This window comes from Bidens hawaiensis, unplaced genomic scaffold (assembly GCF_021521415.1).
Source record: "Bidens hawaiensis isolate Kalapana, Puna unplaced genomic scaffold, B.hawaiensis_p1.1 tig00024810_1, whole genome shotgun sequence".
NCBI classification, from domain to species: Eukaryota; Viridiplantae; Streptophyta; class Magnoliopsida; order Asterales; family Asteraceae; genus Bidens; species Bidens hawaiensis.
The window spans coordinates 262490-282044 of NW_027493923.1; the positions used below are offsets into that span (position 1 = coordinate 262490).

General features: G+C 40.0%; 3 protein-coding genes across 3 annotated transcripts; 1 reads left to right on the forward strand and 2 right to left on the reverse strand.

The window, feature by feature from the left end:
* Positions 1-955: 955 nt before the first annotated feature.
* Positions 956-4226, reverse strand: LOC143569990 (putative receptor-like protein kinase At5g24010). Its single transcript, XM_077055765.1, has 2 exons — positions 4043-4226; positions 956-1575 (listed from the first exon to the last, which is right to left on the reverse strand). The coding sequence occupies exons 1-2, from the start codon at positions 4224-4226 to the stop codon at positions 956-958; spliced, it is 804 nt and encodes a 267-aa protein (XP_076911880.1).
* A 9015-nt stretch (positions 4227-13241) lies between these two features.
* LOC143569991 (putative calcium-binding protein CML46) lies at positions 13242-13739 on the forward strand. Its single transcript, XM_077055766.1, has one exon. The coding sequence runs from the start codon at positions 13242-13244 to the stop codon at positions 13737-13739; it is 498 nt and encodes a 165-aa protein (XP_076911881.1).
* A 1263-nt stretch (positions 13740-15002) lies between these two features.
* On the reverse strand, positions 15003-17184 carry LOC143569987 (expansin-A1-like). Its single transcript, XM_077055761.1, has 3 exons — positions 17054-17184; positions 16641-16953; positions 15003-15908 (listed from the first exon to the last, which is right to left on the reverse strand). Exons 1-3 carry the CDS (start codon positions 17181-17183, stop codon positions 15602-15604), a joined length of 750 nt encoding a protein of 249 aa, XP_076911876.1. The 5' UTR covers position 17184; the 3' UTR covers positions 15003-15601.
* Positions 17185-19555: the final 2371 nt, after the last annotated feature.

Below are 19555 nucleotides of genomic sequence, written 5' to 3' on the forward strand. Positions count from 1 at the left end.
AACCGGGTCGATTTTATGTCTCGACTCGAATTGACCGGTTCCAAAGTACTTAGTTGGGTTACAATAATCAGTTTTCTTATATCCTAGCCTAATTGTCAAGATAAATCATCTAAATAATAATCAGCTTGCCTAAACACTTAATATCAAGTTCAAAACAAACATCCAAACAGCACTCAAATAAAATACACTGAAAAAAATTAGCAAAAAAAACAGAGATTTAAGTTACATTGAGGACTCCTGAATTTGGATGAGCAAACACTTCACCTTTTGAAGTGAAAGCTGGCATCAAAGCTTCGGCTCACTAATTCGCCATTGCCGGAAGGGTTTAAGCTCGAGTGAGTTTGGGGGGTTTAATTTGGGGGTCGGTTAGTGAAAAAACTTCTATTGAGGACCGGTGAGTTTAAAGTACTTTGGCCATACACGAACATCTTAAAGGACCCGCATCAGTCATGTTGTTGGCACAAGATAAAGTATATTCCGATATGTAAAGAAAATGCCATATGCAAAAGGTGTGAATATCCAAAACATATAGAATATAAGTTATATCCTGTAAACTAATAACAGAAAACCAAAAACAACACATCAAGTGTTCATAAAGCAAAAAACAGCAACAAAGGCTCACAGAAAAGTAGACAGTTCAAATTGTCAACGTATTGACAAAAATTCAAAAGCACCTAGAACTAGGAACAATAAGAAAAGTAGGAACACATCAGATAGGTTGCTTAGAATCCGGCTCGATCAAGGCTGTGAATGGAAGACGTCTTAAAAACACCCGAATCTTCCCCGCCGTGAACGATTGAATCTAAGTTGTGAGGCCCACACGTCCTCAAGTTTGGCTACGACCTCAGCCATGGTAGGTCTCCCCCGTAGCGGATCTTGGACATCCAAACATCTCGTTGCAAGGCGAACGTATTTCTTCAAACACTTTGGGGATACTTCATCCAATATATCCGGATCAGCTAGATGGTTCAACCATCCTTTTCGGATCAACTATCAAGTCTTCGAACCATTCCGCTATATGCACCCGCTGCTGCTGAATACGATCAAAACCCAAAACCGGCTTCCTACCCAACACTTCCAACAGCAACAGCCCAAAAGAATACACGTCAGAGGGTAATTTCATATATCCAGTAACATAAAACATGGGATCTAGATACATGAAATTCCTGCCTACATCACGATGAATGCGGCGAGCAGACATATCTGCTGGTTCCTTTAAGCAAGTTTGAAACAGCCCGAAGTTTGAAAGTTTAGGCACCCGATTTTCATCTAACGGAATATGCCAGCTAGCGATGTTTCCATGTAAAACACCAGAGTCAAGGCCGTGCAGGTATCGTAGCCCACACGCGACGCCTATGCAGATGTCGAGTCGGTGAAGCCAAGAAAGAGGGTCTCTCTGGTTGTGGAGATGATTCTCAAGTGTTCCACCAGGCACGTATTCATACACGAGTATATGCTCTTCTTCATAAGCACAGTAACCAATTAAGGACACGACATTAGGGTGGTGCAGCGTAGAAAGCGTGTTAACTTCACCCAAAAACTCTGCTGGCTTCGGAGTTGGATCCAAACGATTGACTGCAACAGGGACCAAACATGCTTCATAGGTTATGCTACCAGCTTAGACGGTCCCAAAACGACCCTTCCCAGTTATTGATGATTCAGCAAAGTTATGTGTTGCTGTCACAATTTCGGGATATCCGAAGACACGGAATCGATGTGGCTGTGGCATGATTCTTGATCAGTCGACTGACTTGGCTGAATCGATCTCAAAGTGAGGAATCTGGACAAGAAGAAAAGAAGGTGAGCATTTATATCAAGTGAAGAAGGTGAGCAGGACCTGGAAGGTTATAAAAAAAGATCCAAAAGCAATTGTGTTCTTAATTAAACGGCATTTCAAAGAAAATTGAATACTGAATCCGATTTGAGTTTAGTTTACAGCAAAAATCACATAGATACACATGCATAAAAAATATTTATTATATGAACAAGATAAATGAAGAACACGAATATAACAAACACAATAATACTCCAAATGCACACGATTATATTAATAAATCGTCTGGTACATGAGATTACACAAATCAGTATTGCTCTCTCTTGATGATGGTGGCTCTCTAGTTCTGCACACCAACCGAATGAACAACCTGTAAACCCTATACACACATATTCTCTATATATAGGGAAGCTAACAACCAAGCCCAAGTAAAGTCCAAAGCCCATCGGATCCTTTAAGGATCTCGGTTTACATATATCACAAAAAACCAAAACCAATTAACTAGAACTAAGTACAAACCACCAAATCCATAATGCCAGAATAAAATAATAAAAAATATCAAGGCTTAAAACCCTAAGTCAAGGATATACTCGATACCTCGAAAAGAAAACATAACAAAGAAATATAAAAGAAAGAAATATGAAAGTGATATGATTCTTTGTTATAAATATTATTTAAGTTATTATTAAGATTCTTAAATAATAAGTAAAGTATACGTTTCTTCAAGAAGAAGAAACGTAGTGCTTAAAGAAAAGTAAAACAAGTAAAACTAAAGGTTTTAAACTTGTAAAAGAAAGAAAGCATATTTAAACTAAAGGTTTAAAAGAAAATATAATCGAGGTAAAGATTATACAAAAGATACTAGAGGTCTTAAGCCGGATAAAAGATCTGGTACTAATAAAAGGTTATACTCGTACTATAGGTCCGAGATAGCTAAGCAAGAACCGATCAGTGTATTGAAGCCGGTCTTTTCAAGAAAGGTGAATACGCGCAACTTTATAAACTTGTTTAATCAAGTCAAATAAATTAAATGAATTACATGAGATTCCATATCTCTAAAACATTATAAACAAAGGTAATCGCTAGCCCTCATGTTGTCGTGTATGGTTGTTTGGATCCTTACATATGTGGTAAAAAGTCGGTGGGCACACCGCACCACACCTGATCATGAGCCTCCGCCACGATGGGTCGGACCTAAGTTACATCCAAGTGAGGGTGATCATGTGTATACTGATGGTACCTAAGTAATGTCGAACGCTGCGGTGTTTGCTGAGTGGTTTGTGTATAACTTAAGTTTATAATTATGTTTTGTTTTAAAGCTTGATTATCACTAAGCCACTATGGGCCGGACCTAAGTTATGTCTTGAAGGGTAATCAAGTAAAAGAAAATATTTTATGTGTCAGTTTATTCACCAGCATGTGTTTCTGACGTCTTTTCTAAACATTTTACAGGTAACGAAGGATAGCAAGCTTGAAGAATCGAAGTGAAGGTAGATGATCTGATGGCTCAGATCTTCTTGGTAAACTTTAAAATATGAAATGGTGGTTGTATGAACAAGTAATATTACGAGCAGTTAATATTACTTATTTTATATTATTTTATTGTATGAACAAGTAATATGAAATCCCGCCCGAAACAATAAGACAATTTGAATATTATTTATTTTATATTAGGATAGAATCAAGCAGTTAATGTTTTCCTATTTTATTGTAATATTCTATGTAATATAGAATAGCATTATGTGTATATAAACAAAATCAGTTATTGAATATAAATTAAGTTGGTTGACTATTCATTAATATGGTATCAGCCAGGACTGTTATGTTGTTATCAATGCATAAACGAGAGATGAATATAATATTACTAGATATGGAAGGAACACATAAAACGTTATGTAATACTAAAGGGGCGGAATCAAAATGAAGAGTTAAAGAACCAACATGAGTGATAGCAAGAGACGAACCATCACCAATGACTAGTTCTTGGGTGCCATTATACGGTGCATGCGTGGATAATACCGAGAGGTCATTTGTGATATGGTGAGATGCACACTATCAAAGAGCCATGGGCGTATGACATCGGGTTTGGTACTGGTAACATTCATCATGTTTGCTTGTGGGTGTAATTTTTGTGTACCTTTGGGTAAAGAAGGTAAACGAATGTGCGGATACATCCTTTTGAAAGCGTAACATGAAGTGAGTGAGTGGCCTTGGTGAAACAAAACCGGCATGTCCCAAGAAATTGATGGTTGGTTGTAGGAGATTGACTTGTGACAGATAAGTTTTGTGGGGTGGGCAATAGACCAGCTGTATGGTAATGGTTGCGGTTTTGCCACGGTTTGTGTTGCGGGAGGGTATGGGCCACAACTGCAGCAACCGGATGATGAGGCTGTGAGACAGGGGAGGATTGATTAGTGAGGGAGATGGTGCTGATGGTAGAGGCAGTAGACATGGTGATATGGAGGAGATGTGAGGGAGTCAGAAATATGTGCGTGGGGTTGCCGGAGTGGTTGCAACAGCCGGAGAAGACAGTGAGGGCTGATGTATGTTGCGGTGTTATTTTAGAGAGATTAGGGTAGTCCTGGCTGAACCCTAAACCATATAAATGAATAGTCAACCAACTTAATTTACATTCAATAATTGATTTTGTTTATATACACAGAATGCTATTCTATATTACATAGAATATTACAATAAAACAGGAAAACATTAACTGCTTGATTCTATCCTAATATAAAATAAATAATATTCAAACTGTCTTATTGTTTCGGGCGGGAACCGAAGTAGTCACTAATATTTGTATGAACCTTTTCATTAATCATGCTTGAATCGATACGAGGATATGTCTCATTGTCATCATCACATTAGAGCTTCGATTAAGGTAGCTAGTTGGAACTGGTGGTGGCCTAGATGAGATTAGCGGTAGATGGTTATAAAAGAGATGTAACTGCAATATGCGTCCCCTAGGGGTAAAAAAGTAATCTCATCGGTTTGTTAACGTTCATTTTAACGGGAGATAGAAGGGGGGGAGGGGCTAATACTAAACATGTACGTTACGGACTCAAACAACCTTCCTTTCAAAATAAAAGAAATCAAACATGCCATTGCGACGTGCTTATTTTTGTCAATGTTTCAATGTTAATTTTATTGAATATCGAGGTGCATAGCATAATGTACAAATCATAGCTGCATCCGAATACAAGTTTTTAAAGGTTAAAGATGCAACTTTTTAAGTAACTTTTGACTCTTTTTTTTTCAAATTACTAAAACAAGACCTTCAACCATTAGTCAAAACCAAATTAAAAACCAAAAATACAAAACAAATCCATCCATTTTTTTAAAAACACGAATAAAGAACAATTAAGAGAACCATTTTAACATATAGAACCTCTATGGTCTAATGGAGAATGAAAGAAACCAATTTTATGTACTACATCAATAATAAAAAAAACATTTCCAACAATCCAACACTAACATTAATACATGTTAACAGTTTACGTGTCGAAACCTTATGGGTCAAAATGTTTTTGTTAACGGGTAAAAATTAACCTGAATACGATTCTTTTTTTTTTGTATTAATGGGTTGGTTAACATGCCAAAATTATCCCAGTAACGAGGTTAGAAATGTGGTGTACTTAAACGGGTTCGACCCATAACAATTTTAGTTTTTAACACGTTATAATTATTGTGGTAACACGTAAAGTTTTGGTATTATCTACGGTTTACGTGTCGAAATCGTGTTTTTGAAGAACAGACCAAAAGGTTTTTATTAACGAGTAAAAGTTAACCCACTGGTAACAATTTTTTTTATTATTAACGAGACAAAACTATCTAGGTAACGAATATGATTTTTGGTATTATTAATGGTTTTCGACACGTAATAATGTATGTTATTAACAGGCAAAAAAGTATTATTAACGGGTTACGTGTCGAACCGTGTTTTTCAAGAATGGGTCAGAAGATTTTATTAGCGAGCAAGAATTAACCCTGTTTTCCTATGGATTAAGAGGGACGTGTTACTCTCACAATAATAGATGGTTTTCCTAGAGTACGTGTATTTTTACTTGAACATGACCCTTTGCATTAGCTGTAAAGCGCGGGGTGTTTAAAACTAAGGAAGTTATTTGCTTTAATATCATAACCGTAGATCCTCACAAATTTATGGACATATCATTTCCTTTCTACACACGTGAACAAAATTTTGCACAGATCCTCCCCTGCTTTAAATTAGACGCTAATTCGTTAGCATAGGTTAATAATTATCATGCATCAATGAAGACACCATATACAAAAAAGAGAAGTCCAAGACCATTGTGGGATGTTGTCAATATAAAGATAAGGATTGCAAAACCATATTTGTCATTTTAGTTACAAGAATGCCAATTTCCACATTTTTGTCGGCACCGAGAGTATAAAATAAGGAGGCTTAGGTTGGGAACGACAAACGAATGGACATTAAAATCCTCTTTTGATAGATGTTGATCAGTATAAAATAATGTATGTTATCTAACACTTTCTTGTTTGTGCAGGCGTGGATGTTGACGCATTCCGGGGTGAAGCGCAGGGGAGTACCTCCCCGCCAATGACGGTAGGCTCGGTCAGCCTTCCTGAGGCGTCGACCCAGGCGCCTGCGCCTGCATCCGCTGGTCCAGTTGCTCGTTCCTTTGAGCCAACTGTTCCGGCCTAGATGACGTCACCGCCGGCCGAGATGACGTCACCGCCGGCCGTGAGTGCGATTTTTACCGCATCCTTCACGGAGCCGGCGGTTACTGCTGCTGCTGAGGAGGCGGCGACCGCGGCGGCGACCGCGGCGGCGACCACAACGGCGACCACGGCGGCTGCCACCATGCCCGCGCCACCGGCACCTACGGCCGGACCATCAGGTACGCGCAGGGCTTCCCGCCGATCTTTGCCCCCTTCCCGTCTGCCTGACCTGTTGGATGGATTTCCTTTAGGTTCAGGTGATGGGTTTGGCGGCTATCGGCCTGTCATTGACCCTACAGGTGCGTAGGGTTCCTTTCTTTTTCCCTTATGTTTATCATCTTTTCCTTACTGCCTTTGTTTCTTTTGCAGTGTCGGATTCCAATGAAGTGTATGTTCCGCGATGGAACATACGCCGAGGAACAACCCTTCGTACCCCTGTGGAGTGCGTGGACTGGGCTCGCCACGCTGCTCCTCATGGTGCGTTGGGGGAAGCCATGGCTAGCTACCAGGAGGGTAGGCTAACCAATGAGCTTCGGGTTCTCCAAGCCCGGATGCAGCCGCGCGTCGAGCTGCTTTGTCGTGAAAACGACAAGTTGAAAGCAGCTCGCGCCAAGGACGTATCTGAGGCGCGTGCTCTTCGGGAGGAGAACCAACAGCTGGCGGCAGCTGCCGCCGACAAGGAGAAGGCCTTCAAGGCCCTCGAGGTTGAAGTTCAGGCGCGACTCGAGGCCCGCTCCAAGGCTGCCCAAGCTGTGAATGAACAGCTTCGGCTGGCCAGGGAGACTGCGCGAAACGCAACCGAGAGGGCTGCCAAGGCTGAAGCCGTTGCTGAGCCTTTGCGTGTGGAGAATGAGGAGCTCAAGGCCAGAATAGAGGCTCTCCAACGCGCTCATGATGCCTTGGCAATGGAAGATGCCAAGAAACTCCAGGAAATCCTGGACCAGAGGGGGGTGCTTGACCACACCGAGCGGAAACTTAAGGGCGTCGAAGAGGCTGCCGCAAAGGAAGTTTTACTTGCCAACCTTAACAAGAGCGAAGCCGAACGCGCCCATAACGAAGCTCAAGCTGCCCTCCAATGGCTTCTTCGAGAAGCGTTGCCTCAGGTATGTTTAGCTTTATCTTCTCGCTTTTCTTTTGTAAGAAAAGGTTCTAATACTTGTATTTTCTTTGTAGGTTGTGCGTCGGGTCTTTTCAGAGACCTCTTACGATGATGCTATGACCGCAGCCCTCAACGCTTCTCATGAGGATGGGGAAAAGGCCGGCTTCCTGCTTGGTCTAGGGTTTGTTGAGAAAGGCGTCCCGCCTTCCAACTTCCCTTTGTTCGATGTGGATACCGAAGCCATTTATGACCAAGCATTGAACCAATACGCCGCCTTCCCGCATCCAGTGGTGGAAAAGGTGGACGAAGTAGCTGCTGCTGATGATGGGTTAGCTGTCCTCAAAGCGTTCCTCGAACCACCCCGTTCTTCTGACGGAGCGGGTCCAAGTGGAAGCGGCCCTGAAGCTTGATCCTGAAGATCCCTTCCCATTGCTAAGAGACTTGTATAGTTTTTTTTTTTTTCTTTTAGGCGGGTTGTTACCCGGCCATTCTTGTAATATATTCTTGAAATATTAATCTTTTTGCGTATAAGATTGTTATTTCCTTCTTTGGGTTCCTTGCTTTATAAACTTATGACTTGCATACTTAGTTTAAATTAGCAATTTTCCAAGTGTTTAGAATAAGTTAACCTGTTAAACGTGGTTGATAATGGGTTAAAGTTTTGCTTCCTCTTTCGTGATTGTGCGGGTAGAACCGTCACTTGCACTTAGTAGGATGGCTAAACTTTAACCTTCATCTGACCTGCGTGTAGGTTTTCCTCATCTTTTGAGGATAAGTTAACCTTTGAACGTGGTTGATAATAGGTGTGAAGTTTTGCTTCCTCTTTCGTGATTGTGCGGGTAGAACCGTCACTTGCACTTAGTAGGATGGCAAAACTTTACCTTTATCTGACCTGCGTGTAGGTTTTCCTCATCCTTTGAGGATAAGTTAACCTTTGAACGTGGTTGATAATAGGTGTGAAGTTTTGCTTCCTCTTTCGTGATTGTGCGGGTAGAACCGTCACTTGCACTTAGTAGGATGGCAAAACTTTACCTTTATCTGACCTGCGTGTAGGTTTTCCTCATCCTTTGAGGATAAGTTAACCTTTGAACGTGGTTGATAATAGGTGTGAAGTTTTGCTTCCTCTTTCGTGATTGTGCGGGTAGAACCGTCACTTGCACTTAGTAGGATGGCAAAACTTTACCTTTATCTGACCTGCGTGTAGGTTTTCCTCATCCTTTGAGGATAAGTTAACCTTTGAACGTGGTTGATAATAGGTGTGAAGTTTTGCTTCCTCTTTCGTGATTGTGCGGGTAGAACCGTCACTTGCACTTAGTAGGATGGCAAAACTTTACCTTTATCTGACCTGCGTGTAGGTTTTCCTCATCCTTTGAGGATAAGTTAACCTTTGAACGTGGTTAATAATAGGTGTGAAGTTTTGCTTCCTCTTTCGTGATTGTGCGGGTAGAACCGTCACTTGCACTTAGTAGGATGGCAAAACTTTACCTTTATCTGACCTGCGTGTAGGTTTTCCTTATCCTTTTTAAGAATTTTGTTTTGAACCGTTCGACGCGCGGTTGTCGATAGGTTAGTGTTCAGTTTCCTTTCATGATTTATGCGGATAGACCGGCACTTTCATTTAATGGGATAATTGAACTCTTCCCCTTCAACTGACCTGCGTGAAGGTTTGTCAAGTTATTGGGTTCGTGCGGGTAGGACCGCCTTCCCACGCAACGACTTCACGTAATGTGAATGCCGTTACCAGTGTTGCATAGTTTAACCGTTCGACGCGCGGTTGTTGATTGGTTATTATTCAGTTTTCCTTAATGATTCATGCGGATAGACCGGCACTTTCATTTTTGGGTGCTGAACTTTTTCCCAAACTGACATGCGTGAAGGTTTGTCACGTTATTGGGTTCGTGCGGGTAGGACCGCCTTCCCATGCAATGACTTCACGTAATTATGCGGTGAAAACCGGCATATTAGTGTTCAGAAAAGTATGAATGTAAAATCATCAGCTTCGGTGTTCTTAAAGAGAATCATTTCCATTAGAAGTGGCTCTTGGCCTTTTCTTTACAAATTGGAATTGATTTACATGCAGACTGTGTAAATGAGCTCCCTTCCATGTTGGGATGGGAGTGCCATCGAGCCGATACGCACCTGGTTCGGGATCTCGTTCTTTACGCAGCATGTAGTCTCGATTTTGAAGCTGGAATTGATTCGTGTCTTCCCAGCTGAGGTTCTATACGCACCCGCCTGCTCAGCCTTTATTGTGCCACGAGGTGCGTGAGCGTCCCATCTCTGACAAATGCTTCGACCATGTCCTTTACGTCTATGCATTCTTCAGTGTTGTGGCCTTTTGTCTTGTGGAAGTCACAGTATTTGCTCCGATCAGCATCGTGACGATGTCGGATTATTGGAGGCTTTGGCCATGGGAGCTCTTCAGTGGCGAATATCTCAGTGACGCTTTTGGTGAGTGGCGTCCATCTGGAGTTCCGGTGCGACTGTACATTATCCCTTCCGCCCACTCGATGTTGCAAGCCGGATGAGGTGTCAAAGTTTACCCTTGACTGCCAAATGCCTAGCTTTCGCTTTTTATTTAGTCTGGCGGTGAGGACGTTGTCTTCTCTCGTCTTCTGAGTGTAGAGGTTTGTGCTCTGTGGGAGATCTCTACCCAGTTGCTTCTCCGTTTCCGCATAGCGTTTTGCTGCTGTCATGATGCCATCCCATGTGGATGGCATGCCATCTTTACCCGTTAGGGTGCGGATGAGCTCTGGGTCATGTGCGCCCTGGATGAAGGCAGCGCGAACAAGATCTTCGCTGATATTGCCCAAACTTAGCTTCTTTGAGTTGAAGCGAGTGATGAAGTTTGGCAGAGATTCATCTTCCTCTCGTATGCATTTGAGGATTGTCCATTGCTCCTCGGTATACTTCCGTTGCTGGCTGAAGTGTTGGCTAAACTTCTGCTGGAAGTCTGCCCAGTCGTAGATGTGGTTGACCGGTAGGCGATCAAACCAAGCTCTAGCAGCCCCCACCAGCGTCATTTGGAACATGTAACACCACGTGGGTTCCGTCCAATTGCTGACGGTTGCCCCCGCTATGAACCTGTTCAAATGATCGTCTGGATCAGATATACCGTCATATGTGCCTATGTTGGGCATTTGTTTGGCACTCTTTGGGGCGATTGCTTCAGCAATGTCCCTTGCAAATTTGGACGTTCCTGCATTTGCAACGTTTGGTCTGAACGTTTTGGAGAAGTCTCGTGGACTTCCACCTGTGCTTTTTGGTTTGAAGGCTTGTCCAAAATGCCTTTTCGGTTGGGATTCCGTTTCTTTACGCTTCCCTTTTGCCCTATGGCGAGGGTTCGCGTCGGAGTCGGATTCCTCCGAGTCATCCTCCCAGTATTCGAATTCGTCGGCCTGTTGCACGGAACGCAAGCGTTCGTCCAACTCAGCCTGGAATTCCTTTTGTCGTGCCTCCGCCCATGCCTTAACTTCATCGAGAGTCTGGCGGGGGATTCTTCGTTTCTCAAACTGGGTATCGGTGGATCCCAGTAGGCGATCATTTACTGCACTTGCCCCAGCTTTGGTAAGTGGGGTATTGTTCGTAAAATTTACTTCACTTGCCCCGGCTTCGGTAACCGGGGTAGTGTTCGTAAAAACTGTGTTGCCGGTATTCCTCCCAGTAGCTGGGGTTGTGGTTACCGGAATTTCTCTAACCATCTTTGTAAAAGTTTGAAAAAACTGGAGAAAATTGTAGTTCTAGCTTTATGCACGGATGGCGCCAATGAAGAAACACTAACCGGACCCCGGACAGATTACTGGTAACCTGGGGGTTAGATAGATGTTTCCCACGAGGGGTTAGACCCTTGGAAGATGGTTCTTCTGATAACCTGCAAAACAGACACCGTGAGCTCGTCACTGAGAAGGGGGGGGTTCCTCCTTGTGACCACCCTCCGGCGTGAGAATCAGACTAGATTGCTCTTTAAATATAAAAGTATATTAAGAGATTGCTAGAGCAGATATCAGGTATATTATGATGATAATGTGATAATGTAATGTTGTGTTGAGATGATCATACCATTTGGGGTATTTATAGCCGAAGGTAGGTTTCCAAGGAGGTATGGCCGGCTGCAACAGTGTTCCTGTTCATCAACAGTAGCCTACGCACGTGCCCTGCTGGTAGTTGGTGGGTAGGCAGCGGCTGATAGTGACCAGGCCTGCTGTATACTATTCCCTTTCCACCAACTGCCGGCTACGCACGTGGTATGACAGTAGTTGGTGAGTAGGCAGCGGCTAATAGTGATACAGTACAGGAGCATGCTGCTCGCCATACTGTATCAGTGAGCTGTCGTATCTCTGATCAGATCTTTCGCCCATACCTCGTCAGGTACAGTAAAAGATCCTTCAGTATACAGACTGGCTTATTTGGGCGGGAGTATTCCCCCTCCCGCCTCTGTGCGGGATTGCTCCCGGCTTTGCTCATTCCTTCAGGTGACACTGAATGATCGAGAGCTAAGTGCCTTGTGCGTGTAGCCATGCTGCGCGGGTGGCCTTCTCTAATGGCTTGTATCCGAGGCTGCGGGGACAGGCGGAGTCCTTCACCATTGGGAGGCTTTTCCTGTGGGACCAGCTTGCGTACTGCGCGTAAGGACGTCACGTCTCTGAGCATGGTTGGTTCTGCGGATCCAGTTGGTCTCTGCGCAGACGTCCCTGTTTAAGGTGAGTCTTGCGGGTCCAACTGGGCTCTGCTGGGACCTACCTCTTCAGTTTGTCATGTATAAAGTAGTTTCTCGTTGTTGTTCATACACATGATTACTGACGGAGAACCTATTGATAATGGATCTCACACCAACAAACGACTGAAAAGTTTAAGTATTATCAAAATTGTATCTTCGCTTTACCAACGGATAGTCAATTGGTTTTGAATTTTTACTAAAACCGACGAAACTTAATATTTTTTATATGTTACGGGATTAGGTCGAAATTATGTCGGTAATAACCAAAAATTTTTGTCCATCGATGACGCTTGTTTGTTTAGTAGTTTATACAATCAGATACGAGTGTGTATATGAACTTCATTTTAGTGTTTGGTTTGATCACATTTGATCACTAATTCACTAGGAATCCAAACCGTTTAACGAAAACTCAAATTAACCAACTGCTTTGCCTAACAAGAATCATGACGTTGGCCTAAGAAGAATTAATCGATATGAATCACGCTCGTTACATAATTGAACTTAACTAAAATTATATTGATACAAAAGTGCCCAAAACTATTTGTGTCGACCTTGACACAACCTCCTTAGCTGTGTTTTTTATATTTTTCTTCCAAAAGTTACATATCTAGCCATCAATAGTATTAAAAAAATAGAAAACTTAATTATGCTTGTTTCCAAAACTTGTTCACTGATATTACCGACCAACCAATTGCTTTGCACCGTCAAATCCAATCGACATGCCTACTTTCTTTGTTAATTATTTTTAACATTACCAGGAAGCTTACATTGACAAAGTACTTGTCGTCAAAATCATGAAAATATTTATGTAATTTCGTCAAAACTTCCTATTTTCATGTTCTACAAGAACCAAAGGGTCCTCCACTTCGTCCTTCACAAATGCTAGTACTTCTGGTCTCATAGAAACTAAAACATGATTTACATTTATTTATTTATTTGCATCCTACATGTTTATAGAATGGTTTATCTTATTACATGACTTGTATTCGTTTCTTGCTCGTCCTCTTTTTCAGTTTATATTTGAAGCGTCAACCACGACTTGTGTGGCGGTCCCACCATATGAAGAAGCTCACGCTATGAACTTTGGTTGTTTTGAAGATGGCCGAGGCAAGAAGTCGCCGGGAATGAATCAAAATACTATGATGGTAAGACTAGGGACGTGTGATCAAAACGAGAGTATAGGGTTGAAGGATATGGTTGATTTGTTTGTCGATGATGAACCAAGCTTATATGAAATAAAAGAAGCATTTAGCGTGTTTGATAAGAACGGTGATGGGTACATTGATGCGAAAGAGTTGCAAAACGTGCTTTATGACATGGGGTTTTTACGAATATCTGAAAGTGAATTTAGAACGATGATTGTTGGTTATAGTGCTCAGAAGGATGGTAAGATTAATATTAGTTTCCGAGAATTTTTGAAAGTAGTTGAGGATGCCTTTCTTTAACGTTGAAATCTTGTGTATTGGTTTCAATGTTAGCTGCCCATATATGATATATATATTTATTGAAACACATATTGTGTCATATGTGGTACATTGTATGAGTATTACAAGAAAGGAAGTACTAGATGCTTGTGTATGTACTAGATGCTTGTTGAAATAATTATTGTGGCATGCTTGGTCTTACTCTTTATTTATCATCATTGATTTATGAATTTAAACAAAAAACTTAGTTGAAGTTATGCACTAAGAAATATCAAAACTCTTTCGCCATGAAAAACCTTATACAGACGGAAAGAAATTCAACAAATAATGATTCAGATAAAGAGAATACACAGTGACAAAAAAACATAATACAAGTAGGATAGCATACCAAATTTTGGTGAATAAAAGTAATTCTGCAAATACATATACTGAAGAAAGTATTTCAGAAGTCAAAGTTGAAAATAAGCTAGATAGTGATAAGTTTTGAAAATTGCATAAGGTTTTTTTTTGAAAAAACGTTTGGATACACTCCCGATATTCGGGTAAGCCTTTCTGAAACAAGATGTCAATCCGTCATACTGATTTTGACGCTTAAGCCTGACTCACCCAAAAACATCATCAATATAAGAAAACCCTTTTAAGTTGGATACTTGAATTTCAAACTTAGATTTTAAGATTCCAAGCTTCAAACCACCCATTGGACAAGAAAGGCAATTCGCATGAGAAGTGAGAAGTGACTTTAATTAGTGTTTTACTAACAAGTGAGTTTTATTTGGTTCTTCGCTACAAAGTGGGTGTTGTATTACTTTTATGAGCATGCCAAAATATGGCAGCTGGCATACCGCATATCTTTGCCAATATGCCTTTCCCATATACCTATGTATTTCTTGTTTCTCACCTATCTGAAATGTTTTATGGCCCACCATTTTACTATGGTTTTAAGGAATGAAACTAAGCTTTGTTTTTGTTTGTACTGTTCCGAATTCCTTTACTTGTTTTTTAGAACAATTTATGTGAAAAAAGATCGACCAGCCACGAGTAAACTAATTTCTGGTCAGTGCACGGCACATCCTGGGCAGTGCACGGCACATGTTATATACAGACACATCATTAATAGATTGTTGACAGGTTCAATGGTTTGTGTACGTTTTCCGTGTATCATACAGTCATATATCCGTATACGGCCCGTATGACACGAGAAAAATATTATGCGAGCTTGTATAAAAATGATATAGGTTTTTATATAAGCTTGTATGATATGTGTAAAATGTTATTCAATATACATTGTATTGTATGATATGTGAAATATATATTTGTCAAGTATGGTATGACTTTAACGAACAAATTTGGCATTTGTGTTTATATATCAGTATAACCTCATACGTATAATAAGTAGGAGTGGTGTAGTTAGACCAAACTTCTAGTTCATTATGATTTAGTTCGGATCAAACCTTATAATTTAAAGTTGTGCTTGTAATGAGTAGTGCATGATGCATTAGTCTTTGTACAAACTCATTACTACATTTAGCATATTGGCATCAACTGTTATGCATGCAATAAATACACAATAAGCCAGGACACGTGTCCAGTATATGTGACAGAAAAGGACTGAGATTACACATAAAAACAGTTGCACACAAACTGCAAACATCATGTTCATTATGACGACAAAGAAACAACACACACACAAACAAGCCGTGTGTCATCACCAGTTGACCACACTGAATAATAATAATAATAATCAACTAATAAAAAAAGCTGGCTTCTTTTCACTATTATCATGTGAAAATACCACCACAATTAATCTAAATCACACACAACTACGAAAATACAAAGACAAAAGAGCCTCTTTAATACGAGCCCTTTCGTGTTTGATAAAATGTCTAAGTGAATTGTCCACCGGTGAATGTTTGACCGAAGGACCAACCGGCGGGTATTGCGTTGTTGCATACTACTGTATGGCCATCACTAGTGGTCACCTTGAAAGACAAAGCTTGTCGGTCAAGGTTTGAGTTGCTCTGCCAGTTTTGACCCCAGTTTCTTTTCATTGGCGCCCATCCGGTCTTTGAGCCTTTGACCGCAACCGTGGTTACATCCCCGGCTCCTCCTACGTTTGTTATTAACACCAAGTTGAAGTATGAGTGTCCGTTCAATGTGAACCTGATCCCACCTTTCTTTTTGCATGGTGCCCTATAAATTATTAAAAAAATATATATCATTAAAAAAAACAATATCAAGACCGTTTTTGTAGATGTTGCATGTTATTAAAATGTTGATTTTCATTTTCAGTTTTGAATTAAAGGTAATTTGGAACAATTTAATAAATACTGTAACGTTATTTCAGTTAATACCTAATAATCAGTTAATCATTAATTCATTAATAAACTAAGACTTAGGCAAAAACTTTTTACCCAAATTTTAGCCCAAGATATTATTTGGCTCAAATACTCAAACCAAAATGGTAAAACCAAAAAATGTGAAACAAATCGAACTCAAAAGCAAAGAAAAACGGAACCGAACGGTTTTCAAAAATTGAACTTTCAGTTTTTTGTTTGGGTGAGTTCAAAACGGAGCCAAACACATTAAAACCGAACTGTACGACTTTCAAAGACACAAAATTTTAATTTTTCGGTTTTGGTTCTGTTTGAGCCTTTAAGCCAGCACATGCACACCCTAGCAGACAAAATAAACCTCAAAAACCAAATTTTTGGTATTCGGTTCGAATTTGAGCCGAAAATGTAATCAGGCCGAAAAACTGAAACGGAACCAAGCCAAAAAAAACAAAACTGGACGGTTTTCGAAAACTCAAAAACCTATTTTTTTCTTTTGGTTTCTAGTTCGGTTTGAGCTAGAATCGACCATACTAACTCATGCACACCCCGTAACAAAAAAAACAATAGAAGCTAAATTCAAATTCGAGACCTTCTATAAATAACCGGCACAATTCCAGCTCGATATTGAGCAATTTGCTGAAACACAGGCTGAGAGAGATCAAAATGATGTTGTGGTGGATTACACCACCCTCCTTTGTCATTAGGCAAGGCATTGTTTGGAGGGCAAAAATTAGTGGCAGTGACCACTATAGAACCAGGATGACACCATTTTGGTTGACCAGCACACTTTATTTCAAAGCAAGCTCCACAACTCATCCCATTGCTGAATAGAGCAGTACTCAATGCTGCTGTGTTTGTACCATACCGTTGACTGTATAAATTCCCATACCCACAAGCCCCACCTACACGTTTAAGTTTATAACTTCATAGTTCATAACACAAATATAGAATAATAATATGAAATTAAAAGTTAAAACATAATTGTTGTATTTTAATTTGTACCCATTGTCCCAGAAGCATCACCACCTCCATAGAAGGTTGCATGAGCATTAATCCAACCTCCATTGTTGTTTCCTTTAACCATAGAGACCATTGACAATATACCCACTATTAATATCCCAATTATATTCATTTTTACTGCAAAATATAAACAAAAGTTAAACCATTTAGAATCTTGACATTCAAGATTAGTGAAAACTTAAGAATAAAATTAATAAAGGTTATACCCTTATAGAAATATAATGCAAGAGAGTGTTTGTAGATGAAAATGATGAGTGGGGTGAACTTTGAAGGCTGTTTAGGTGGGAATAAATAGATGGTTGAGAGTGGCAATTACGTAAATAGATGTAAAATATTTTATGTTTTATTATATTTTTTTAATATATTGAAGGAAATATTTAAACACGTTGTAGCACTGTAACAACAAATTGCCAGGTGCTGCTAGGGGTTTGATCTTATGTGAAACAAGGAAGCAATATTGCATCTAGACAAAACACATATAAAATGCTTTATATGTTGGATTTGTAACATTTTGACTAAAAATCATGTGGTTGGTTGATTCCATGTTTGTGTGCGGCAAATGGAATTGAATTAACCATAGTTTGAATGTGAAGGTAGAAGACGATATTTGACTACGTACATAATGCATTCATTGCATTTTTATCATTTAATGTTATCTCCCCCCGACTGACATATAATCAATTCTTTCACACTTGTGTGAGAGAGATGAAGAAAATGTGTGATTAAATGTTTGGTTGAGCCTGTTAAATGAATGTTGTACTTTCGAATCTTATGTGTCGTATCAAAGTTTTGCTCAACTCTAGCAAACAAATGCATAAATGAATATGATATTCGTATTTGTTCGTTAAAAATATGAATTTATTCATGTCTATATATGTAAACATCAAAGAAATTAATCCATGTATAACATGTAATTAACTCTTTATTAAATACACAAACATTCTTAGACGTAAATAAGTGAATAAGACTTGTCTTCACATCCATTCGATTAATAAATAAGAAAATTGTATTGTTAACATTCATAAGACTTTATTCTTGGATGTTAAACTAAGCAACAAACGTCTACTTGAAAGCCATATGGTAGTCAAGGACGAATCTAGTTTCCAACACGAAAGTCCTTACGAATCGCCTTTGGAGGAGAGAGACGGTTCTTTGAGAGAGGGAGGAGAGACGGAGGGTTGACGTTCGTTGGAATTTTGTCGGATAAGTCTAATGTGGAGGTCCTTGGTCTCCCAAAAGTTGATGATGCTCTAAGGGTGATCTCGTTAGTTGATGATACTAGTAGGGTGTATCGTACACAAGAACTTTCTAATGTGTGAAAAAAAAAATTTTGGTGGTTGTCTATCTTTAAAATTTATAATAGTTTTGGCATGATTGGGGTTGGTTCCGGTCGATCCATCCGGGTCAAAATAACCAACAAGTTTTATTAATTAAATAAGTAATCTAACAACAAACAACAAGTTTACTAGTGAGAGGTAGGGGTTCAAACCTTACTACCATCAATTTATATGGGAGATATGAGGGATGACCATGGCTTGCCATGATTCGAGTCCTGATCTCACCCGGTTTTACCGGCTCCTCGCTGTCGTACCATTTGGCGGGCGTGGGGTCGGGTTTTATCCGGTGAATCCCTCAATAGGTGGACCGCTAGGGTCTTCGTCCGTCCGGACTAGTGGCCGGCTCAGACTACCTTTAGCCAATGAGGGCCGCGTACGAAGTACCCGACGTTACTTAGTTAGTCGTTCAAAAAAAATCTAACAACAAGTTTCAATTTTCGAGGTTACAAACATTCAAATAATAAAGCATTCAAGCAAACAATCAAGCTATAAATCAAATAATCTAACCCATTAATCCAGGGCCGGCTCCGAAAAGTTGAAAAAGTTTTGGGCCAAAAGCGAAAAAATTTTTGGGCCTTAAGTAAAAGTAACATTTTATTGGGTTTAAACAATTTAATTATAAATGAGTTACTTGATTATGATTTAAGTTGTGTAAAAAACTTTTGTATAAAAATAAGTTTAAAATTGCCTCAAATAAGACTAAAACCCACAACCTTTTGGTTAGATGTCATACTCTTTTACCATTAGACCAAGCTAGTGGTTATGTAATTGTGTTGAAACGTTGATTATACACATGTTTTTGATAAAACATATATTTAAAATATATATATTCGGGCCTAGCGGGGTGTCGGGCATGTGGCCGTCGACTACCCTGTCATGCCTCAAGAACGGCCCTGCATTAGTCAATAATCTAGCAAATAATCCACTAATAAGGTAAGATTTGCAGAAAACGTTTTATTGAATTGAATATTTAAAAATTATTTACAATCGATTTGTGAGGGTGGAGTGGTGGTCATAGTCGAATGTGGGGGGTTGTCAGAGATCAGTCGGCGGTGGTCCAGGAAAGAGGGTGGCAACAATGCGTTAGGGTGCATGTTCAATTGTTCCTCATATGGATTTTGACGATTGACGATGAATTGTTAAATTG